This window comes from Dermacentor variabilis, chromosome 1, assembly GCF_050947875.1.
Source record: "Dermacentor variabilis isolate Ectoservices chromosome 1, ASM5094787v1, whole genome shotgun sequence".
NCBI lineage: Eukaryota > Metazoa > Arthropoda > Arachnida > Ixodida > Ixodidae > Dermacentor > Dermacentor variabilis.
In genome coordinates this window covers 188,308,129-188,334,300 of record NC_134568.1, presented here as the reverse complement: position 1 = coordinate 188,334,300, position 26,172 = coordinate 188,308,129, and the positions used below count along the sequence as shown (strand labels likewise).

At 45.7% G+C, this 26,172-nt stretch overlaps 1 protein-coding gene and 1 non-coding gene across 3 annotated transcripts in view; one reads left to right on the top strand and one right to left on the bottom strand.

The window, feature by feature from the left end:
- LOC142589870 (cell division cycle and apoptosis regulator protein 1-like) overlaps positions 1–26,172 on the top strand; it is a 221,717-nt gene that overhangs the window by 7,145 nt on the left and 188,400 nt on the right. For both annotated transcript variants that reach the window (XM_075701526.1, XM_075701519.1), the window contains exons 2-4: positions 5,610–5,663; positions 14,887–15,026; positions 15,250–15,282. In XM_075701526.1, coding sequence (XP_075557641.1) covers positions 5,612–5,663; positions 14,887–15,026; positions 15,250–15,282 — 225 coding nt within the window. In that variant the 5' untranslated portion in view covers positions 5,610–5,611. The remainder of the gene's footprint in view (positions 1–5,609; positions 5,664–14,886; positions 15,027–15,249; positions 15,283–26,172) is intronic.
- TRNAK-CUU (transfer RNA lysine (anticodon CUU)) lies at positions 16,727–16,799 on the bottom strand. Its single transcript has one exon. It is a non-coding gene; the product is annotated as a tRNA-Lys (tRNA).

The window sequence follows — 26,172 nt, the reverse complement described above, 5'->3', positions numbered from 1 at the left end:
AGGCAAATAAACATGTTGCGCAATCAAAGATATACAGATCACAGAATCCTAAGGCCCGCCCCCCCTCCATCCACTCCCCCTAATGTATCGCGCATGACGAAAGGTGGCGCGCTTCCTCCATACTTTTCTCCCTTGCACACAGACTGAGCCACCATCGTTGGCTCACCTGTGCACCCCCCCCCCCCCCCCCCCCCCCATTGGTTTCACTCGCACATACAGAATATGGCGCGCGGTTACGATTTTATTGCCCTTGGGCTTATACGGAACATGAGGGCGACGGCAGTAATGCACCTGCATGGAGAGTCCATATAATTGCTACCGCAATAATATAGTAAGAGTATCCGGTAACTGAAGCGTCCCGTGGCTCATTACTTTCCGCAAAAGAAGTAACAAAATCGAACTTTCCCCATGCAACAATTCGCTGCCACGCAACAATGCCTTCTTCTTCTTTTTTTTTTTTTTTTTTTGTGGAGCGGGGTCATCGAAATAAGAAAAAAAGAAAACTCAAAGGAAAGCATGTTGGCCACAATCGAATGCCTGCTTTTGGCACTTAATGTGGCTACCGAAGGAATATTGAAGAAAACGTGAGACACTTGGTCCACAGATAACCATACGCATACTGCTCAGTATCCTACACCGGCAAGACGACTTTCCGGAGAGGTTGTGCTCAAGCAAACATGTTGCAATCTGTTGAGTCCTCACAGTGATGGCAACGAGCGACCGTTGTTTCTTTTTCTTGTCTGCTAGCCAGAAAATGCCAAGAACTCTTCCAGGCGAAAATCCTCTTGGCGAGAGAAAAACTAATGCGCACCTAAGTGCGCCGCGTGGTGGTTGGCGCAACACAAGAAAAATGCATGCGAGTAAAACGCAGGCTTGCTCTGGCAGCTTGTGGGTAGCGAGAACAAGAAAATTGAAGAGGCTCAATGTGTCCTTGCTCCTCCAGGAATTCAAGAGTGATGAATACAGGAGAAAGGCTGAGCCAACGCAGAGAATGGTGAGGGCGGAGGTCTTGCCTTATATGCACCATGTAACCCACAACTTAAAGAAGGTTGCAGACAAACATGGGGTGCCAGTCGTATTCTCTGCGCCACGCAAGCTTACCCAGCTGTGTCCTTGCATTCTTTCTGATGGGAGCAAGAAACGTTGTTGTAAAGTACATGCCAAGCCGTACACAAAATGTGCTACTGGAGTCGTGTATGAGTTTCCGTTGTCCTGCGATATGACATATGTCGGCCAGACTGGGTGATGAGTAAATGAGCATGCGTGGAAACATGAGCTGTCACTGAAAGGTAAAGACGGAGCACATTTTCCTAAGCACTGCAATTCACATCCGTGGGAGCCACGACTGGACAAGGTACAGATTCTTGGAAGAAGCAGGGACACCACGGCACATGAATTGTTAGAGGCGTTTTGTATTAAAGAATGATGTTTGTCTTGTATTAGCAACACATCAGTTTTACTTTTGCATGCAGAAAAAAGGTTTTTTTTAATAGCCGGCTGTGATTAGGGTGTTGTGCGATTGATGCTGTTCTGTGTGTTGCGCATTCGCCTGCTTGTATATGTTGGATGTTATACAATAGAGAATAAACAGTCGAAAGTTGGCGCTCCCCTTGTTCCCTTCCGCCATTCCTTGTTTTTGGCAAGCGATCATATTTATGGTCTACTCAGCTGGAAGCAACAGTTGTATGTTAACTTGAAGAAAGCTTTCTTTGTGTAGCTGTGTTTCGTAGACATGACTGCTTTAGGCCAAATCACATTCAAGACAAGCTGAACTTTCTATATTTAGGCATTTTCATGGCTGTCAGAGTGCGCTTTAAAGGGACACTAAAGAGAAAAATTATTTCTTTTTCATCGGTAAATTACCTTTCTACGACACTAAAAACACCACTCTCACCACAATAAGATGCTCGGCAAGCAAGAAAAAGAGCAAGAACGAAAGACGGGTGGTGACGTCTCCTTGAAGTTCCCGTACCTGGTCGCTGTGACGTCATGGATTTTGATGGCATCTTCTAGGGCCTACTTAATTATATAGTGCTACAGATTGATTACATTGTGTTCAAAAGGAACCAACTATTAAACAAAGCAAGTTTCGGGAACCTTTACTCAGCCAACGTGACCCAAATGCGAAAACATACTTTGGAATCCCTGACATCATAATGACGTAGCGGGGTCTGAGTTTCGGCGCGAAATTCAAATACTGATACTTCAGGCTGCATTTTCTCATCTAATAATCAAACTATTATTTTGAAATGACTGCCTGCATGGTTCTCAAACAATGCTTTATTAGACCAAATAGATTTAGTGTTTCGCTTTAGTGTCCTTTTAAGAAACTCGCCTAGACATTGGTGGAAGATTTCCCTCTACGTAGCATTGCGAGAAAGTCTGGTCAAATGTTTCACCAAAGCTGGTGTAAGCTTTCAGAAATACTTGTAATATTTGTAAATAGGGCTTATTATTTTAAGGCGAGAGCCTTAAGTGGCTCATTGCAATGGCTCATACCCAAAGAATGCATCGTCCCTTGCAAAGGTACAAAAACTATCATCATGAGCAATAGCTCATCCCTCTCGTAATACAGAGGCTACAAGCAATCAGCAAAGTGAAGCGTGCAGTGCATACATTCATGAAAAGGTGCTAATTTTTCAAAATTGTGGAGGCATAGAAAAAATGGTTGGGGGGTAATAACAAGGCAGATGGCACCACCCGAGTGTTTTTTTTTTAAGTATGAGGGCAAATAAGGAAGTCTTTGCCTCTATTTTTCATTAGCCAAAATCAGGCACATGCAGGTAATTACAGATATACATACTATTTTACGTACCTTACACTATTTTTCCACGTAGTCCCCACACTGGTTTAGACATTTGTCCCATCGCAGCACTAAATTTGTGATGCCCCTGTGGTAGAACTGCGATGCATGCGGCCTCCTCGAATGCTCATTGTCATGCAAGTCTTCACTACCTTTTGCGAACTCACAACACCACCACCTCAAACTTGTCAAAACGAGACACCTTTCCCCATACGTGGGCTGCATTTCCCTGTGAATTTCGATGGCTGTTCATCCCTTGCTCTATAGAAAACGAATCATGCTTCGTTGCTTGTACGCCTTGGATGTGTGAAGCACAACCACCATCTTCAACAACTTGCCGGGCCGTGCCTGTCCAAGAAAGTCCACTGCTGAGAATGGATATGTTGACTTTGCATTTGCAGCCTTAATATGGCTAAAAAAATAGGGGCAAAAGTTTCTGAATTTCCCTCGTACACTGGGCACTTCACATCCTGGTGTTTTGTACACTCACAAAGCTCTTCGGCCGAGCAGGACCACATGGCAGAGTGCATTTGGTTGTGTTTGTGAATTGCCATCTTTATTTTTAGCTGATGCTATCACCTAGCTCTGGTTTATCTTTCTAAAGATTTCACGATCTGGAAGCAGTTGCACCTGTGTGCATCTGCTCACCATTGAAAAAGTCTGTTGTAAGGCAAAGTTTACTGTATAAAGGCATGAATGACCACCTAATGAGGTTTATCTTATTTGCGGCCAACATAGGAGCTATGCTGTAAGTTTAGCTTTGTATTCCAAATCATGGGAGTGAGCAACTCTCTTTCAACTGCGAGTTCTCATTTTTACGATCATGAAACTCGACATCCTATACGACTGTCATGCCATTGTGTCATTTTTGAGGTGCAGTGTTACCAAAGACAATAAATGTGAGAAGCTCAAGGCCCTTCTGTCGTCACATGACTTTATGCACAACCTACTTATCAAGTTTAAGAGCAAAGCGAGAACAAGGTGAAAACGAGAGCCAATGTTTCGACAAGTGGACTTGTCTTTTTGAAGATGACAAGTCTACTTGTCGAAACATTGGCTCCCGCTTTTACCTTGCTCTCGTAAAGACAAGTCCACTTGTTGAAACGTTGGCTCCTGCTTTTACCTCGTTCTCGTTCTGCTCATCATCTTGAATTTTCATCTCCCACCTTCCCTGTATTTTCCCTTAACCAGCTGATGTTTCTTTTGACAAATTTGTCTCTTTCAATAATTACGGATCTTCAAATCAAGAGTGCACTTGCGCATGAGGTTCATCTAATGCTAGGGATCGGCTTCTGTGCACTGCACCTGGTGTCAAAAGTGTGCTAGATCTCAGTCATAGCTGTTCCAGAACCTTTTCAGGTTACGCATTGGCTACCAGATAGCTGAGAGGAACATTTCTGATCAGTTGGCTTAACACTAGCGGATCATTCTAGTACAGGGTGCAAGTTACGGATCCTAATGTAAAGCTTGAGCTGTCTCATTCATTTCAGAACTACGAGTTGATTTTTAAGCTGTTGCCAGTTGATAGTGACAGTATACGAAAACTTGCTGATGAGTTTGTATTGCTATTAGGACTATGCAGTTGCTGACACTGCTGACCCTTTATCATTCTGTCTACCTTAGTATTTACAGTGGCCAGTTACCTTACACTGCATGCTCAGGCTTCTAGCCATCCAAAATTTGAGTGTTGTCAAGAGAGCATTTTTTATGCTACAAGTTATCAACCATTAAGAGTGTGCTGCCATCTGTAATGCCAACCTTTTCAACAAATGTTTTTATTGCAAGCTGTAACTGTATTGTAGCTGTAACTGTAACTGCTGTATTAAGTAGAAGACAGTTGTCATATATATAAACAAACCTGCTTTTGCTAAAGTTTATGCATACTCATATAGTAAATATTTTGTATCAGTAAACTAAAATGGTTTAGTGTTCCTGATATATGTCTGTATGGGCACAGTTCTTTATTATGTCTTTTGTTCCTTTGCCAGGCTATTGAACATTACTTTATTATTTAGCCTGTCCTCACTCATTAGTTGCAAGAAATCTGTGAAGTTGCTGAATATGCTGATTTATTCCCTATTAATGCTTACCCCTAATCATTCCCAATCTACCATCATGAATACTTCCTGCACTACTTCTTGGTTTTCACTGAGATTTTGTATTTGACAATGTTTTATCATTCAATTTGAGCCTGGCAGTGGTATTAGTGTACTGCTGTGACACAGTAAGATGGCACGATGGCATCTTCATATATTACCTTACCATAGTGGTGTGCAGCGTGCATATGGTGAAACAGAAGTGAGGGCAGCCATGAAGGATTTTGTGTGTCGCTCACTGGGAACAAGAGAGCTGCAAGGTTAGTGGGATTCTGTGTTGCTGGGTGGACACTTCTGCAGTTGGTGCATGCTAACTGCACCAAGCAGGTACAATTGGCATTGCTTTTAATTTATGGCCCTTGAGAAGGTATTTATTACAAGGTATTTCTACATTGTAATAAATAAATAAATAAATAAATAGGGATTTTACCTTCTCTCTTTCTGACACACTGGCATGGATCATTAGCCCGGCACAAGGCTTCGTGATGGGGGGGGGGGGGTGTATGGTAGCCTTGAAATGTGAAGGTTTCCACAAAGTTAAACAGAAGTTAAACAGCGAATGGCCTCGGTGAATTGAGAAAAGATAATGTAGAAATGGGCATATATCATGAGTGAGGGGCTATAGTTTAGTGTTCTTTTTTTTTTTTTTTTTTCAGAGTTAAACAGTGTCTTGGCATGGTTAAACAATTTTTATACTTGTGTACTTTCAGAGATGTCTCAATTTGGAGGTGCTGGCAAAAATCCACCATGGATGAGGGCCACTGGTGAGCTTTGTTAGCCCACATTTGTCCACACTTGTCCTAGATTTTCCTTCTTTCTCTTTTTGTAGAAGGCACCTGTGATGGTAGATTGAACCTGTTGCATTAATTCTTTGCAAAATGTGAATCTTTGTGATGGCTCGGATCCTGTGAAAGGGTTACGCTGTGAAATATCTTAATGAATGAACAAGTGGTGCTAATGTACCACCTGTTGCTTTTTTTCTTGCACATTTTTGTTACCCATGCCAGCTTTAAGGAGCCATGTTTGCAGCTCACTGCATGCATTTATACAGGATTATGTAAAACATTTCCACCAATTGTGCATCAAATAACGCACTTACACCAGTCCCCACTCACTCCCTCTTTTTTTTTTATTCTGAACTTGTTGAAACCTACTTTTCATGTACAGTTATACCGTTTGCCACTTAAAGATTACTAGACAAACCCCCTCAGGTGAAAGTAGGGTTGATTAGGTACCATAATATCAGTCGGAAATTAGCACTTTCTAAACTGGCTTGTTACACTGCTAATTATGTGGTCGCGGGATCAGATCACGACGGTGGCGACCGCATTTCGATAGGGGCGAAATGCAACAACATCCGTGTACTGTGCATTGGGTGCACGTTAAAGAACACCAGGCGGTCAAAAATAATCTGGCATTCCTCATAGTCATATTGTAGTTCTGGCATGTAAAGGTCCAGAATTTAATACAATATTTAAAAGTTAAACTTGCTGAATTAAGTATTCCATCCTTTTAAAGGGATACGTGTATGGCATGTGTTTTGACTTTTCATGTTGAGTAACTTTTGCTTACATGGATCTTTTATTGCAAATCTCGTATGTTTGTTTAAGAGTTAAGACCTTGCAGCCCCTATTTAAGACGGCATAAGGAGGGCTTCACAGTGACTGAACAGTAAAAAAGAAAGTTAGATTTGTAATAAATTGTTCAATTCTTGCTCTGAAGTACTTAGAGTTGGGTTTCTTAACATGCTTATTAACCTGTTGCAGCACATTGTACATAGTTACATAATATCTTGGAATCGCAAGCACTAAAAAAGTGTAGTTTAAGTCATGTTATATAAATATCAAGGCGCTTCTTTGTATGTCTGTGTTGCAGTATCTGTTGATATGTGCAAATCATGTTTGAGACATATGCAGTAGAAAAAATGCACTGAAAGATACCCTCTGGGGGATACTGGTGGTGCGAGTATGTGGCCATGTATGGGTTCTTTTTTTTTTTTTAACAGTAATGATTTATGTGGGGGAGGCTAATTTCGGAAATGGCTGGGCATTTTCCATGTACACAGCACATGAAATGGTCGATGTCATTTTGGCATCTGATATATTTGACGGAGTACAATTATGAAATACACATTTGTGTACACTAGCAAACTTGCTGAAAAATATAAAATTTGAATATGTTCTGGTGCTGCGTGTTGTTGCTGAAGCTTAAGATGCAAGAGATGTACAGTAAACTCTCAGTTGTGCGAACGTCAGTTTATAGAATATTTCAGAATAACGAACTTTTTAAAAATCCCTGGCAGTTTTCTTATAGCTTCTATGCAAAAATGTTTCACTTAAACGAATTTCGGAACAGTCAATATTTCAGTTTAACGAACTCGCTCAGAGGACCAAGGCTTGCACTGCACTGCAGGTGCAACCGATGCCCGCCCTCATCAAACCGCCGCTCCAGCGGCAATGTAATGTCACTGGCGCTACAGCGCCCCTGGGGCAAAGCGGTGGTGCGGAAAACGAATGGCAACGAGGCATGGCCTTCGATATCACCCGCACAGAATGAGCAAGCATGTAATCTCGGAGGCCATGAACAAAGTAACATCGCTGGCGCTTACAACGCCGCCAGAGCAAAGCGGCGATCTGTCACACCACAAACCACGTGGTGTGTGTTTTTTTCCGACCGGCTAGTCGTGGCATGGTCGTTGTCTCTTTCTTTCTAGTCTCGTCAGTTCCACGTGTGCACACAAATGACCCACGTGGTGTGTTTTTCATTGATATGTACAAATTCCATTTCACACATTTCTAACACTATAGATGCCATGTCTTTTGCTCCATGAATTGCACTTCAAACTTTTGACTCTGTATGCCATGTCTTATGTTGGTCTAGTGAATATTCATTTTAGTTACTTTCAGTTAAGTGAACTATTTCCTTCAGTCCCTTGAAGTTCACTCAAGTGAGAGTTCACTGTATATTAAAACTAAGTTTTATGCACACAGAATTGATTTTTGTCTGAAGGTTTTAAGCTTTTAAGTGCCATGGCCAAGTATACTAGTCTGGCTGCGGACACACGCTCCTGGCGGTGCCCAAGGCAGCTCATGAATGGGAAAGATGTGTAGACTGGTTGTACCATCTACTCAGTTGGTTAAACAAAACTATTATGTAGTAGTTTTTGTTTTTAAATGACAAATTATGTGACAAAGCTTATCAACTGTCGTTGCTCTGGCATAGCGGACCAATGCAAAAAGCCTGCACATTTTTTGTATGATGTAAACATCGAAGAACTTCTGACGTTTGATTCATGGGACTTCAATATGTTGATTACGAGGTAAGGCTATGTTGCCTGAGGAATGCTAATTATCCTAATTAAAATCATGAAATAGTCTAAATTCCAAATTTTTGCTTGAATTTTCAGAGTTTAAAATTTGTGAACTGTTGAACAACCAATGCCTCCTTTACCAGATGCCCGCTGCGTTGCTCGCTTTCCTATTGTGGCGGCGGTTCCCTTAGTTCAGCATAAATTCCTTAAGGCAGCGCTCGTTGCCTTTTCAACTTCCGGCGGCAGCGGCTGGCTGCTTCCGCTGGCGCATCGATAGCGCTGATATGCGGGGGCGTCTGCTAGCGAGCGTTCTCGTGGGCGTCTTTTTTTTATATATATATATATATTCGTTCGTTAGTCATTTTCATTATAGTAACTGTTCGCCCGCTTCTTATATTATGCAGCACGGTGCTGGTAGATCATACATTTTATACGTCTTATGAGCTTTGCGTTACTGTTCAAGACTTTTTTTTTCACTATGCGGCAAATGCGTTTTTTCAAAGAACACTAAATAACTGGCTACCTTAACCTACGCTTTTCAGTGGCATGCACGGTAACATGCGTACAATCGACACACGTACTCTAAAATAAACTTGGGCCTTACGTTTTAGCTTGTGATGTCGGTGCCTCCGCCAATGCACCAGCCGTCAGGAGATCGTCGAGTTTCTACTAGTACATCGCTTGTTGCTTCTGCTTGCTCGTCGGCCGCGCTTGAACGAAATAGCGCTTAATTGCAGTTTGTTTTGAAGTGCTGCTTGGTCGAACGAGTTCATCAATCGCGCAGAACACAATTGTCCTGGTGTAACACGTGAAGTTAACTTATGCGCAGTTCACACTGCCAGCAGTGCAAGGAAGAATTGCTATATTTCGCGTTCACCGACACTCTCTCTCTCGCAAGAGCTCTAACGCGTCAAACCATGTGCAGCGTTTGCATCCGGCAGCATGTCTCTTGGAAGTCGCATGTAATCACTCATGCGTGTTGAGGTAGTGATGCTTTCGATCTGGCCACGTGTGCTTATAGCAATGTATATAGCACAGGTCGCTTTCAGAGAGAACGCGTTGTGCGCATCAAGCAAAGTTTTTAAGGCGTAAGCCTTTAGTAGCTCATGAGTGTGAGGGCTCAGCAAGAAGGTGGTGACCATCAGCGAGGGGAGCAAGGAGACGAGGCATCATGCCAGTAGTGCTGTGCGAGTGGGCGCATGGGGGAGCGCGGACATGCGCGTGTGGACATGGACGACAAACCTTGCAGCCATATGGCTGTGATTTCATCCCATGCTCGCGGCCACGGCAGCGTCTGTTCGCAGAACAGTTCAGACAACAGTAACAGAGGCGCTCATAGATAGGCTTTTGCCTATCGCAGTTTAGCTCAGCAAAGTGCCTATAGATTTTTGATCCCAGCCCTAAAGAAGTTTGGCGATAAGGATGGCCAGGCTTGAGGCATTCATATTTTTCGTGGGAACTGAGCATGTACACTTCTTCATGCTTAAATTGGATGGTCGTGAGTGTGTCGTTCAAATGTCCTGCCCGAGAATTATCACTGCAGCGGCAAAACGCGTAGACATTTGTGTCTACATTTTAATAACTTTTCTGGAAATAGGTTTGCGCTCCAGCAGCTTGACAGTGGCATGTTTGTCGGTTGTTCCAAGTGCATAGTTACTGAAAAGTGGCTTGATGAACTTTGTAGTTATGAGATGCAAAAGCCTTCTGCTGTGAACGGTATCTGTGTTGCCACATCGCAGAAGTGGTAGTCCCACGAGGAGTTTGACACTCCTTTCCACGCAAACCTTGAGTGGTTTTGAGAATGATTTTCCATGCAGGAGCACGCTGTCGAAAAATCTCCTGAGGCATATCAGAAGTTTCACAAGTTCTTGGCTTGGATACATGAGCCCCCCCGTGATCTTGATGTGCGATAAGACCAAGGAGTGGAGTGTTTGCTTTGGTTCCTTGCAGCATTGCAAAGCATTCGGCGCAGGGGATGTTTTCGCTTGCCGCTCTCGCAATGAATCCTCCGACCATCGCCACGCTGGCGACATCTGGATTTGACGCACATTGCGCATCTGAGAGGCACTGTTCTTTTAGCCTATTCACCGCCGTGTCTAAAACCTTTTCTGCAGTACTCGTGGTCTTTGTGGGAGTCTGACATATTGGTAGAAGCTGTGTCGACGAAAACATGTCGAGCTTCTCGCGTTGCTTTGGATGGAGGAGACAACGATGCTGGTCTTGAGCATCTTTTCTATTCCGCACACTGCGCTTTTTACATCCAGGGCATCGTTGCAGCCGGAGCTACGCTGCAGGAATCCAAACATGGCCTCTATGGGGTCACTTGAAAACTTGCGCGTAAGCACAAACTTAAACTTCTTGTGAGAAAGAAGGAACTGAATAGATTCCATGTTTGACATCGTTGTAAAGACGAGCGCATGGTGTGTTTCCTTGCTCAGGAAGTTTTCCGCGCAGCTTTTATTTTTCAGCTGCTCAATGTAAGAAAGGAACTCGCCCTCAAGCCACTGCAGCCTTGGGTCATCAGTTTCAGAAAACTGACGAGCATCTTCTTCATTGCGATGGATGTGCTGCTGAAGATTGCTCACATCCATGCATGTGAACCACTTGTGGAACGCTTCCATGAACTCAACAGTCGGCCCCACAGATGCAAATTCAAAATCGCAGCTGTGGCTTGCCTGATCCCTGAGGTATTTGAGTGCTGCAGTTACTGCAGGAGAAAATAACTGCACGGCTGTTTTCACATTCATTTTTTCAATATTCGACTGGAAAATGTGCTTCCTTGTAAGGAACCTGATTGGCCACACCTGTTGATTGTCTCTGCATCTCGTAGAGCATTTTGATGTACTTTTGATGAAATTTCCTTGTTTTTACCAAATTCCTTGGCCAGGAATTGAGACCTGATGTTCTTTATAACGTGGCTTTGATCGAATGCGAAAAATATATCCCATTGATGGATCTGCCGGATGTGGTGCCCGTGTTTTTGCTTCTCTGCCACTCAGAATTTCCATAGCAGTTACGTTGATTTTGTGGTTGTCGGTTACAACTCTGATGATGTCAAAACCAATGCAGGCTGTTTTGATGACGTGACGAAGGGCCTCGGCGAGCTGGTCTTCAGTGCAACCTTTGGTGAAGAAATAACCAACACGAATCTTATATCTTGCTTGCAGACCACAAAGCAGAAAACACAGCAGTGAATTCGCCCGATGTTCACCTTCAGCTGCAGGAGCAAGGTACTCGAGGTCAGGACCTAGGTCGACATCACCAATGAATGCGTCCCTTTGCTTGTGGTAGAGCAGCTTTTGTTTAATTCTCATCTCGTCAGCAACGAGGCTACATACTTTTGACTGTGATGTGTCCAGATTCTCAAGCTCCGCTTCCAGGCGGGAGCAAACCAACTCGCTGAAACCGACTTCGCCGGCCATAGTACGAAGTATTTTTGTAGCGTTGTTCTGCAAGGTTGCTTGAGAAGCTCTTCGCACCTCAAGTATTCGTAGGCTTTTGTTGAGAGGTGTCGCATTACGATGCCATGCCTGATTGTTACTTCCGACCAGCGTGGTGTTTTCTTTTTATAATTTTTTACTTGGTCAAGGAGAAGCACTGCTTTTACTGTCCCCTCCTCGGCGTCAGCCATAACCTCCAGAAATGCAGAGACGTAGCACTTTTCTTTCAATTTTTGAAGTTCTTCTTTGTAGGCGTCTACAGTTCTGCGCAGTTTATCATTTTCTGCTCGCAGCGCACATTCTTTTCGTCGCCATAGCTTTCTTTCTACAAACACGCTTGACGTGTTTGAGCTCCATTTTGTTTGCGTCTTGAATGAGCGCAAAGCCTTTGTTGGTTGCCTTTTCTTCTTAGATGCAAAATTCACTGAATCTGTTAGAGCGCTTTGGTCTTCTGTTTGTGCGTCATTGTCCTCCCCTGCAGCAGGCTCTGAAAAATGCACTCCATTGTTTTCTGAGTTAACTTGCAAGCCACCAGATGGCAAGGAACCAATGGGAATAGTACAGTCAGGGCCCCGATTAGGCGCCGAGTCCTCATTTAGGGTATCTTTACTGGCTGCCACGCCAAACAAAAAGTTGCTCATAGCAGGTCGTTCTTGGTTTCACTGGACAAGTTCCAAAGTGCAGCCGGGAATAGCTATTGGGCAAAATTCTGTGCCAGTTCCAGAAGGGTCCTCGTTGAAGTTTGTCTCAGCTGACTGCTCATCGTGTGGCTGCGAGCAAAGTACTCTGCTTTCAGAAGGCAGCATACAGCCAAGCGCGCCTGTGAGCGACGTATCTCGCTTGCGTTTTTCCGCTATGGCACACCCGGCGTCTGGCTCTCATGAAAAGCGCTTGCTAAACAAGCTGGGCACCGCTCCAGGCTTAAGTCAACGTCGCATTTTGCAGCTTTCTCTGAAATCGCACTCCTGAAAGTGCAAACTGCAAACTACCGAACAGTTTGAAGTTAGTGTGGGCATCCAGTTCTCCCTAGGAATAGCCTCAAGCCATCTTTCACCCAAACTGCTGTCGACCGGTATTTCATGAAACGATATGCCGGGATGTCGGCATTGAGTGCTTGACTTACATTGCGGCACACAGCAATAAGGCATGACGACTGCAGTCTTTGTTGGACACCACGGGTAGAAGGATTCACATTTAGGAGGTCTTAAATTGATGGATAAATGACAGATAAAAGGCGCAGGAACTGCAAGCGTAAAGAGCCGTCATTCACCTAAACAAATCCTGCGACAAAGTACGTCTGTAAACTCGAAATACTTCACAAACTGATGCAAAGCAACACGTCTGCTAACTCCAACTGTTGTCGCAATATTGGTAGAGCGTGTTTAAGGACTGTGTAAACCACTCTCGAGAACTTAAAAACATGTTTCATGGCATTTCTTAACAGACATCGAGATTTCATCTCTTTATTCAAACATTCAAACAAAAAATGTAGCATAGCCTGTCGTCTGTGCGGCTCCGCGCAACGCGCTTCCCGCAGCTGACGTCGTCTGCTCCGTAACCGTGCTGCCGCGCGCCGCGCCTGCTGCCTCCGAGATGGCAACAGATGCCATTGTAATCTCAGAGGCCGCAGCACATGATCTAGGTTGCAGACGTCCGCCACAAGCGGTGCTCGTTGCCTTTTCGCGGAGGAAAGAAAAGGGAGAGGGCCCAGAACAGAGTTTACGGACAACGCGGCTGGCATCTAGTAAAGGAGGCATTGGAACAACGTATTGCCAATAAATAGCATTTGAATGTAGTATAGCTTTGCAAATGAGTCACATTAAGAGAAATTGAATTTATGGCACTTAATAGTAACACTAAACACCCAAAGGGTTAAAGGGACACTCAAGGCAAATTTTAAGTCAATGCGGACTGTTCAAATACCATTCCAGAAACCTCGCGGTGCTTGTTTTGCGCTAAAAAAAGACTTAGTTTAAGAGAAAATCACGTCTGAAGTGTTTGCATACCTTTAGCCCAATTCAAATTGCCCGTCCTTGAGTTGGGTAGTGGTGACGTTGCATATGCTCTCACTGCCATTTACTGTCATCGGTGAATAGGATGGCACCTGATAGGTGGCGCTACAGTTTTTCATGCAAAATGCAAATGCACAAACATGGAAATATCAAACCAAGACAGAGCATTGGATTTGCTGCTGTGCCTGCTCTTGGTAAAGTGTTTGAGCATCCCACGACATCACATGGGCGTGGCTATCTGTGCTAGTTGCAGTTCGTGTGAGTTTCCCGAGCCAGAAAAACCAGCGCAGCACTGTGCGATAACGAAACTACTGAAACACGAAGGCGCGGGCTATATTTGAGTCCAGCGAAAATGTAACCTTTAAACAATGTGCATCGTCGTCAAGAGTAATGCCAATGAGTTCGTTATTGTAAAGATCGAATAAAACTGTACAAGTAGCGGTTTCTTTCGTCTTATAATGCAATGTGGTGATCTTATTATTACGAGAAATTGAGTACTAGGGACAAAATTATTATGAGGAATGCCACTGTCAAGGACAGGAGGAAAGTTAAGGCAGATGAAGGCATCAGGAATGAGGTGCCTGCGGACAAACAAATTTTGACAATGGAGGCAGTAGTGGCATTTGATGCTCTTCAGGTGCACCTTGCATTAATCCCAGGTTTCAATGCTGGGCATGCTGTGAACCTTGATGTCATGAAGTAATTGCAGTTACACATTCTGTCAAATAAATTTTGCAGAAGAGAATCAGCAACTTCTTCAATTAATTATCTCTTGAATGTTAAATAAAAGTTTTCTTTTCCTGAGCCTGTTTAGTGAGCTGTATTGCGAGTGGTAGAGTGTGTTATCTTTACTATGAAGTGACCTGCATATCAAAGAATTATGGAAGTCTTAAGTGCTTCGGTCGGTATAAAGGCATTTGTATACATTGTTTACCTTCACAGCTGCTTAAACTTTTTTTTATCATCACATGCACTTTTATGAATAATCGTGATGATGTCTGAAGATACCTTACTTCAAGCTAATCTCCAGTGCTTGCATGTTTCTATAAAGGTGTAGCATCTTCTAGACAACAAGAAGCCTTCCTAGTAGAAGACAAAGCTTTCAAATACTTTTTCTAAATATATTGTGTGAGGCTACTATGTTACCAACACATTCTAGTTATTGTCTGGAGTTTGCATTGTGATAATCTGGATTGACAGTTTGTTGTATCTTCTGTTTCTGCAGAACTTCCTTTAACGGGGAGTGCAATGCTGGCTCAAGCTGGTGCCAGCTTGGCGTCGGCGCTCACGCAGCCCCAGACAGCGGTGCAGCAGCAGCAAACACAGCCTTTTGGCACTAACCTGGCTGCGCTTGGCCTTGCACAGGTAAAATAGCCTTTCTTCTACAGATGCTCATAGTCTACATGCATAGATGTTCATTGTTGTGAACAATATCACCTATTATCGTGCTTTGGTTTATTGATATATATATATATATATATAATATTTCTGTTCTGAACCTCAAACTATGTGATGTTTGCATCAAGGTGCACCTGCGTGTTGTAGCGATGTAACATTTGTACTAGCTTGTTCTTTCTGCTCTTTTCAGAATGCACTGCAGGCCACAACAGTTCTTTCACAGGTCAGTGACAACTTGATGCACAAGCTGCAAGTGATATTCTTGCTGGCCTTTACTACTCATTGGTTAGAATTAAAACTTGCAGGATGAGAGGTTCTACTGATATGATTGCATTCATTCTTACTTGAAATTTTTTCTAAGTATGCTACAGTGAGTGACCTGAAGAGTTCAAGCAAGTCATGGCATGTTGGTCTCATGTCTTATTCACCAGTTTTATTCACTAATTATTTTAGTACTTGCTTTTGGCTAGTACACTTTGGTGTGGTGGAAATGGTGGATTCTTGGCATTATTACTACTGTATCATGCCACATGAAGTACTTAAAAGCGCAAAACAATTGCTGCTTACTACAATAATTGCAATAACAGTAGTATAGTGAGGTCTGTATTTGTAATGAAGGCAGTCTTATATGCTCTTCATTGTGCTGTGGCAACTGTACCTGGAATAGTTCTAAACAATGGAAATGTTTGCAAGAAAGGCACATATTGCAGTTTTGCATTAATGGAGTTGTCCATCATCTTGAGAGTTCGTTCAGCTGGCTTGGCAGCCTGATTTATTATGCAGTGCACTCTGTGCTGTGAGGGATGGTCTTTTACTGCAGATTTTGCTGATGTAACAATTTGCACGTAATTTTAATATTTGCACCTGTAGATTTTCTAGTGAAATACTCGGGAAATAGTGATTTTCTAGTGACAATACATATGGCTGTGCTCTGTTAAAGGAGTACTGACACAAAAATGTTCTATCTTGTTTTTTCTGCTGCAATAAGTAGCTAATGACCCAATAATCACGGCACCAAACATCATTGGCTTCAGAGTGCTACAGGTAATTATTTGGAGTCTTGTTTGTAGCGACCAGTCCAAGTTTCGGTTTGAGAGAGCAACGAGATGGGGCCAAAGAAGGAATGTAAACTGTGGGGAGCACACGCGCCCATCTTCCCCCGCGCCGTCGCGTCGAGAGCCGGCATAGACAGGGGAGAGGCGCACTCTGCCCTCTCCCGATTCTCCCTCGCTCTCGCGACGCGCGCGCCCTTCCTCCCCGACTCGCGGGGAGGACGGGCGAGGAGGACATTCCTCTCGCCCAGGTAAAAAGGTACAAAACAGCGCGACCGGGGGAGACCCTCTCTCTCTGAGGCCGGACCCCTAACCTGCCGGACTGGAGTACCTGCCGCAACACGTGAGTGACCACGTTGCCTGACTATCCCGGGCAACGAGGCCAGCCTATTTATTATTATTACAGAGAGGACGGCCCTCTGCCATTGTTCTTTATTGCCGGTAGCAATAAACGTTCTTACAGTTGACGCCGCTGGTTGCCTTATTCGTTCGAACCCGACGTAGCCGCGATTCCCGCGCTACGGGTTGGGGAGCAACACAAAGCGACTGCGTGGGGCTAGATCCGGAGCTCGCCTTCAGCCCTAGCCGCACGCAGAGTGGAACCCCCACATTTGGCGCCCAACGTGGGGCACGAACCCACGACCCTGAGATTAAGAGTCTCATGCTCTATCGACTGAGCTAGCCGGGGATGTGGGGAGCACACGCGCCCATCTTCCCCCGCGCCGTCGCGTCGAGAGCCGGCATAGACAGGGGAGAGGCGCACTCTGCCCTCTCCCGATTCTCCCTCGCTCTCGCGACGCGCGCGCCCTTCCTCCCCGACTTGCGGGGAGGACGGGCGAGGAGGACATTCCTCTCGCCCAGGTAAAAAGGTACAAAACAGCGCGACCGGGGGAGACCCTCTCTCTCTGAGGCCGGACCCCTAACCTGCCGGACTGGAGTACCTGCCGCAACACGTAGGCTGGCCTCGTTGCCCGGGATAGTCAGGCAACGTGGTCACTCACGTGTTGCGGCAGGTACTCCAGTCCGGCAGGTTAGGGGTCCGGCCTCAGAGAGAGAGGGTCTCCCCCGGTCGCGCTGTTTTGTACCTTTTTACCTGGGCGAGAGGAATGTCCTCCTCGCCCGTCCTCCCCGCGAGTCGGAGAGGAAGGGCGCGCGCGTCGCGAGAGCGAGGGAGAATCGGGAGAGGGCAGAGTGCGCCTCTCCCCTGTCCGCAACACGTGAGTGACCACGTTGCCTGACTATCCCGGGCAACGAGGCCAGCCTATTTATTATTATTACAGAGAGGACGCCCCTCTGCCAGTGTTCTTAATTTCCGGTAGCAATAAACGTTCTTACAGTTGACGCCGCTGGTTGCCTTATTCGTTCGAACCCGACGTAGCCGCGATTCCCGCGCTACGGGTTGGGGAGCAACACAAAGCGACTGCGTGGGGCTAGATCCGGAGCTCGCCTTCAGCCCTAGCCGCACGCAGAGTGGAACCCCCACAAAACACAGCTGGAGACGTGATTGTGCAAAACTGTGACATGCCACACCCGTGTGTTCGCTGGCGCGTGAGCTTCGTGTTGCTAGTTCGTCTGCTACGCCTGCACATGCTTTGCGATGTCCTTGCCATCACCGTTGTCCTCGTTTTCGTTGTCCAGTGACGACTATTTCCTGCTTGCTGTAGTTGCCGCCGAATTAGACGGGGTCAACCACATTTGACTGGATCCACTACAAAGCAGCGACTGGGAAAGTGCGGCTAGCGACAGCTATCAATATGCGTATTTATTCGAATCTAGGCCGATAGTTTTTTTCAAATAATCATATTCCAAAGTCTAGGGTCGGCTTAGATTCGAGAATTTAAAAAAAATGCGCCAGTTTTTCATTGAAACTGCTAAATATGGTGCACAGCTAGCGCCATCTAGAAAAGTCAGTATCGCAGCCGCTACTAGCCGTGCCAGTAGCCAACCGTACACAAGCGAGGTCGTCATTTTGACCTGTGTCGTGTTGGCCGTATTGGTGTGCGGCGTGGTGTTATCGCGATGGCACCAAGCAGGAGATGCCACTACAGTGCCGCTTTCGAGTGAAAAGTTGTGATAGCCGCAGAGGCATCGTCAAACCTTCAAGCCGGGCGGGACTTCGTCGTCGCCAAGAAAAACTTCTGTCGTTGGAGGGGACAACGACAGCAGCTTTTTATGTGTGCTGCAACGAGGATGGCATTTAGCGGACCAAAGAAAGACCGTCACCACGAAGGGGAGACAGTTTTGGCCGACTTTGTTCGGACACAGAGAGCAGCTGCTTTTCCAGTGACAACAGAAGTGCTCCAAGTGAAAGCTAGGGAACTTTCGAGGGAGTGAGGCCTAATGCCAAAGGATTTCAAAGCCAGCCGGGGCTGGCTTAAGAAATTCATGAAGCGCTTCGGCTTCAGCCTCCGACGTCGCACTTCAATCACCCAGAAGCTGCCAAGCGATCTAGAAGAAAAGCTGATAGCTTTTCAGCGCCACATGCTGCAAAAGAGAGAAGCGGCAGGCTACAACCTTGGGCAAATCGGCAACGCCGACCAGACGGCTGTGTATTTTGATATGCCAGTGGCGTACACCGTGAATGAAAAGGGTGCCAAGGAGGTGAAGGTGCGCTCTGTGGGCTACGAGAAGCAGCGCGCAACTGTGATGCTGTGCTGCACAGCTGATGGACATAAACTCCCTCCTCATATGATATTTAAAAGGAAGACACTGCCTGCTCGAGAAACTTTCCCACATAAACTCCCTCCTTATATGATATTTAAGAGGAAGACACTGCCTGCTCGAGAAACTTTCCCAAGAAATTTCATTGTGTGGGCAAATGAGAACAAGTGGATGACGGATGTGAAGGTGGAAGAGTGGGCGAAGATTGCGTGGCGACGGCGTCCAGGAGCCCTTTTGACAAAGAACTTGCTCCTTGTCGTCGACTCTTACCGTGGGCACTTGACTGACAACGGGAACGCTGCGCTCGCCCAAGCGAACACGGACCTCGCTGTCATACCGGGCAGCATGACGGGCCAGTTGCAGCCACTTGATGTCTGCATCAACAAACCTTTCAAGGATCGTCTGTGGAAATATTACACGGACTGGTTGACTGACGAAGACCGCATGCTAACTGCAACGGGCCGCATCAAACGTGCATCGTTATCGCAGCTGGCGGGCTGGGTAGCTGCAGCGTTGGGCTCGCCCAAGCGAACACGGACCTCGCTGTCATACCGGGCGGCATGACGGGCCAGTTGCAGCCACTTGATGTCTGCATCAACAAACCTTTCAAGGATCGTCTGTGGAAATATTACACGGACTGGTTGACTGACGAAGACCGCATGCTAACAGCAACGGGCCGCATCAAACGTGCATCGCTATCGCAGCTGGCGAGCTGGGTAGCTGCAGCGTGGGACGACATCCCAGGTACTTCGACCGTGCGCGCCTTTAAAAAGTGCAGCATATCTAATGCGCTTGACGGTACCGAAGATAGTGCAGTGTTTGAAGGTGACAGTGACAAGGAACACAACAACGAGTGCAGCAGCGATGACGACATTGAATGAGCTCTGCACGTTCAGATTCCATAAATGCTGTTTGAATTTTGTGAACGCTGTCCACGCTTTTTTTGTTTGGCCTACATTCGTGGTAATATATATATATTTTATGTTGGCTTCGGTCTTTAGGGGGTCGGCTTAGAATCGGGGTCAGCCTAGATTCGAGTAAATACAGTAGTATGAGCCACTCGTTGTGGGCGCTTTGGGAATGAAGCATATTCTGGTGCAGAACACAAGGCAAGGTAAAAGTCGGCACAGCTTTAGGCTTGGGTGTACGTAGTCTTGGCAGAAGATAGTCTGACTGCTCTAAGCTTAGCTGGTTTTGTTTATACCAGGCACGCTTGAAATGAAATGAGCAAATCTGGCTGCTCTTCAACGGGGTCAGTTCTAAGCATCCAGTGGCGCGCACGGACACGGACCACTTCTGCCGCTTGTCGACGCCAACTGTAAGCCTGTCTTGCAACAAGCAAGCCAGGCGAACTGGCGATTGCTGGGAAACGGTATGTAGGCCTAGCTCGCTGGCCGTTGGATCTGAGGCTTACGGCTCTTGCGACCCATCCGCAGCTGGTAATACAGCTTCTATATTCGTCAGCACAATCAACATTTGCAAATTTTGTCCCTCATTAGTGACAACACAAACGCCGTTGGTAGCGATGAGAAAACATGTTAGCCAGGTGAGCCGCTTTGCAGAGACAATTGCAGCAGTGGCTGTGCTGACTGCTTGCGAGTCGAAATCACGCCAACAATTTACAGTATCGCGCAACATATTGTAACATGCACACTTTCGAGGTCACTTTACGAGTTATTTCATGTCAGAAACAAATTTTAGCCGATTTTTGTGCCACCATCAGTGGCAAAGAGGTCAGTGTCACGACTAGGGATAGAGAAAAGAAAGACACCGGGTCGATCAGAGTGGCGAGAAACTTGCTCGCAGAGCCTGCCCCGACGGCTGCGCAAACTCGTGATGTAGCGTTTTCTCAGTTGTTTACATTCCTTTCTTGATGTCGATGTCACGAGGTGCTGCGTTTTGCAGTTGGCTCCGCGCACATACTTTGAAATGGATTTTAAATATGTTCTGAGCTGTATTTGCCATTCATATTTTGCAGACGATGTGTGTGTGCCCACATAAATCAATCTCACACGTTAACACGACTTTGAAATTTTGTGTCAGTACTCCTTCAAGAGAGCTCGTAGTGCTTTTCAAAAAGGAGCTGGCAGCCATTAGTCTGGTTGCATCTGCAACCATATGCTTGTGTGAGGCCACTGTGTTTATGAGAAGGTGTTGACGTTGTAGACTCTTGCCTGCCTACATGGTCATTAAGCCTTAGTGGACTAATTTGTGTTTTTAAATATGCAGATTCATTGTGTAGGCTATTTACATTTCAGTACACTGTGCCCTGTATACATTTGCTCCGATAGTTCCATCTACTTAGGCAACCTCTTGAGTAAATGTTTATCATTATGATGTATCTTCAACGTTCCTGCAAAGAATGTAATGTACATTAAAAGCTCCGAAGTTTATTTTTTAATGAACATGTCCAGTGCTTGAAATGTAACATTGATTTACATTGGTCCCCGAAAGTGAGCGTATCCACTTTTGGGGATACATTAACTTTTGAGAAATTTCACATCACTACCATAGAGAAAAGAGATTCAACGGAGTGGACACTCCCATAGAGCCCAGCGGCCGAATTGACTGTAGCGCGCCAAGCGGATGGTATTAACACCTTCCATTTTCAGTTTTGGGTGCGCGCGTTTTGAATGCCAGCTGGTACACGCTACGCCGGCTCCGCTGATCGGCGCGTCATTTATTTTTCTTTCTTTTTTCGCTTCTACTGCTGAACCACGTGCGGCCTTGGCGCGGAATCGTTTTATTATTCAGTAAAAATGATTGCGAACAATCTTTACAAGCCTCCACCGAATCTGTGTCACGTACAATTTCATAAAGAGAACGCAAGACGTCTTCTGAAATGATGAAATGTTTGTTTTGCTCTATATAAATGCTCGTTCCGAGCTTCTTCTGCATTCATCCAAAGTTGTGGCACCAGGTAAGCAGCAATTGTTGCCGTACGAAGCTCCACCGGATGCCATCAGCTGAAAAAAAGTAAATTACGAGCATGTATTGTTTTGTTATATTGACCTAACAGGAATATTGCGTGTAGAGGCGAAACATACGTAAGTGGTGAATGAGCGGAATTACAGATAAATTCACTTTTACATACATTTCGTAGCAAATAGACTCCTCCCAAACAGTGCCACAAAATCTGTAGAAAACATCTGATTTTCAAGCATCCCTCCCTTCCCGGGCATTATTTCCTGCACTATAAGAGCAAAAATACATGGGTAACTGCTCGTTTGCAAAACAACTTGGCTTCAGGCGACGCAATGGTGCGCCAAGTACACAGAGGTGTCTACAAGACAGCCTCTCAGCCAGACCATGTTACACGCTTGCAGAATACTTTCTAGTCACACTCAAGACAAATTCGTGGGTGCAAAGCCTGTTTGCAGTCGCTCAGAAGACCGAAACATCAAGTTCTTGAGCTCCTCGGTGTTATCTTTGATGCGCCCTGTTGGCGCAAGCAGCACACTCCCGTGTTATCACTCTTGGCAATCGCTTGTCACCTTTTTGACATGTATGAGTACCGAAAGAAGGTATATGTTGTTGCAGGACCATAAGAGCGTCACGAACTTGTCCCACTAAAATTAAATACTCGCAAAACTGACTCACCACGGCCGGCTTGCTTTTTTGCTAACAGCTTCACAACCCCAGACGCGGCGAGCATGCCTCAAAAGTATCCCAAAAGGTTACGAAATGAATTACAATAATTTTTGGGGTCAGAGAATGCGTCACGAACTTCTCCCAGAAAGATTCAGTATACATGAAGCTGCGTCACATGGCCGAGGTGCTTTTTGTCACAAAGCCAGGTGCGGTGAGCGTGCCCAAAAACTACCAAAATAAGTTATAATAATGCTTGGGCTCATAGAAAGCATCGCAAACATCTCCCAGTACGAGTAATTAAATCAAATTAACTAGGCCTGGACGGCGGAGCTGTTTTTCAATAACTGCGTCACTATATAGGTTCAGTTTTGTGCATTAAGCCTAAATGTGCTTGAAGTGCATCGCAGACTGTCAAACAAAATTCCTCACCTTGCTGTAGTCCAGTAGTGCAGCAGTCGAAATGCAGACGGAACGCAAGAAAACGCCGGGATCCCGACAAACTGGCTACATCCAAAAGAGATGGGTCACCGAGCAGGCGAGCTTCACATGCGCAGCCGGCTTCACTCACTTCGGTGGCATGTCTGGTGGATGACACATGCATATGGCGCGTCTGTATAAGTTCAAAGTATAAGTTCATTTATACGCAAAACGAATAAAAAAAATAAAATGTCTGTAAGTTCATTTCACTTTTTTTGTTTTCCGATGCTCGCATCAACTTACGGATGGGGTTGACACTAGGTATGACATGTTTCCTGTTGCCAGCTTTTGCTGAGTGTCCCCTCTTGTTGAATTTCTTTCTCTATGTCAGTAGTGTCAGATCCGTCGGCGTCTACGAGTGACTGCATTCTTGGCACTGTGCCAGGAACGCAGTAGTCCGTTGATGTGTCCGGTATTCCCGAAATGGATTGCCCAAAAGTAAAGCCGAGGTTTGTCAATACGTTTCTGCGCGCACGTATACTTGCCTATGTACTGGTCTGTCCCTGTCTCGATCATTGTCATGCTGTCGCCACAGATAGGTGAAAGTGCTATAAATGCATGAACCAAACCTTCAACCCCTGGCAACATAACAGGACTGCGATTTTGTAGCGATTCCGTTTCCGGTGCCACTACTATTTGCGCTTTGGCGTTTCTAAGAGTGATGCTCCACCTGAGTTATCAATTGAATCAGCCGGCCATGAATGGCGTATGATAAGGCCAGCATATAGAATCAAGCAAAATGCATCGTTACAAAAACACAGTCTAGTAGTCAACCATGCGAGCATAGCCGAGTGACAGCAGGTTTTCATCGAGGACGCATTGTCTTCATCAGCGCAGACATTGCGGGTGCAGTCGGCGCTGTAACAACTTCACTTAACAACAAGTCACTGGGGTCATGTGCTATTAACATGGATGAATAAATGCTAAACGCATGGAACCAACACCACAGGACTTGTGAATGGCTGGCCAAGGTACGCTTGTCCTATGGTTTAGCACCTGCCGTGGTTGCTTAGTGGCTGTGGTGTTAGGCTGCTAAGCACTAGGTCGCGGGATCAAATCCCAGCCACGGCGGCCGCATCTCAGTGGGGGCAAAATATGAAAACACCGGTGTACTTAGATTTAGGTATATGTTAAGGAACCCCAGATAGCCCAAGTTACAGTAAAAGCTCATTAATTTGAATTCCGTGGGGATGCTATGGAAGTTCGAATTATACAGAATTCAAACTAATGAAGTCAGAGAAAAAAATTGCTTGGTTAAGGCATGCATATAGTCCGACGTGGTGTGAGCACGCACACACACACGGTCACGTTGGCGTGACTAACAACGTCTGTACTTTCACTGGCGCAGCCAACGTAACCGGACGCGGCCAACATGGTTCAACGTGCCCGACCTCGAGATGGCTCTTGCTCCATCCATGCGTCCGTCGCACCAACGGGCGTAAAGAAAAAAGTAATGTCGCAGTTTCGCCCAAAAAGCGAAGCATCAATTGCAATAGCAAATTAGTAGATAGCTATGCGAAGTAAAGAAAGTAGTTTGATTGGCCGTATAAACTTGCGGACATTCGCCTACTAACTAAATGAACAAGTACAGTGGCATGCACGCGCAGGTAAACATGAACACATCTCGCTTGATGACAGCCGAAACTCGCCGAAAAACGCTGGAGTGAGGAATCGCGGCAGTAGCAGCGAGTGAATTGACCTTCATACAGCGTTCGCTTCAACACGAATGAAACGTAGAAAGCACATCACATACGAAGCTACCAGCACTACGTGCATACTGCAAACATCGCAGATCACGTTGAAGATGAGGCCCATGCGGGCACGCGCTTTGGCCATGTCACAGATCGCTTTCAAGATGCGGTGCCCGCATGGCCGCGCAGTACGCAGCAGCAACTGCCAGAGAAGAACGTTCCCCCCCCTCTCCACCTTACCCCCGTGCTGCACGTGCAACAGGAGAGGGTGTGCATCCGCCTCGCCATCCTTGCTAGCGCACGCGAGATTGAGCCACTTTCGCCGGCTCACTCTCGCACGTTTTCGCTCGCACATATAGCATACGGCGCGCGGTGACAATTTTATCGCCCTTGAGCTTTATACGAAACCTCACAGGAGAGAAGCAACCTGCAATAGAGGCATTGGCCATGCCATGGCTAGGCACAAATGCGTCTCTCCCCAATTAGGCCTAAACAAAGGGCTGCAGATTGGAAAAACAAAGCTGTGTGGCCAGCGCGGCGACGCCAGCATCGCCAACGTGCTCCCACACGCTAGCACTCTCCCCATCCATAATGGCACAGAGTTCGAATTATCGGTGGTGGTGCGGATTTCAGTGTGAATTAGCAGGATGTGTTACATATTGCTTTCAATACATTGCTGGACGGACTGCGGTGGCTACTCCGAATGATCAGTAATTTCGAATTAATTAGTTGTGGATTAACGAGCTTTTACTGTATTCCGAAGTCTCCCACTACAGTGTGCCTCATATTCAGATCGTGGTTTTGGCATGTAAAACTCATTTAATTTTTTGCGGTTTAGCCGCAGTCGGTGCTGGATTAATTCGGCTTTGCTGGTTTTGGTTTTGAGGAGATATTGGCAATATGCCATCAATTAACTAGGGTTCTCTAGTTTCGATTTCGAGGTGTTGGCAATATGCTGACAACCATGCTGCGGCGGTTATTGCTACAGCTACCATGCTGTGGCCGAATTATTGATACGGAATTCCTGAAGCTGTCTGAAATTTTGGTCATACTTATACATTAAATTTATGTGCCATTGATCGTGCCTTGAAGTAGTCCAAATGGTTGAGCTTGTCTGAATTGTTGGTGTCCAAATAATAAGTCAGTGCCATTTGTGAATCAGCTAGTTGCTGAGCAGAGACTTCAGCTTTACGAGGAAAAGCAGACTATTGAAAAGTGCCTGGTGTCCTCTAAAGCAATGCTTGAGCATTGCCAGAGGCCTCATAAAGGCTGCCCCGGCTCAGAAGAGCATTGGTGACATTCAGTGTGGCCAGGTGTTTCTGACTGATGCTAGCTCAAGCCTTGCTGAAAACATGACTAAGCTGGCAGCTGTCAGTGAAAAATTCATAAGGTAAAAAGGCAACGTCTGAGCAGGCGCACTCAATCTGAAGTAAGCTAATTACAGCAAGCTGTGTGAAAAGGTCTGTCGCCTTCGTTTAAATTGAAAGGGATACTCAAATTTAGGCTTCCATATTTTTCAATTTAGAGGCAGAGCAGCATTGTTTTAGAGGAAGCAAATACTTTCTGTAATGGATGGATGGATGAGTAACTTTATTGAGGTCCCTCGGTGCGCGCTAATCACGTGCAGCGGGCCGCTCCCAC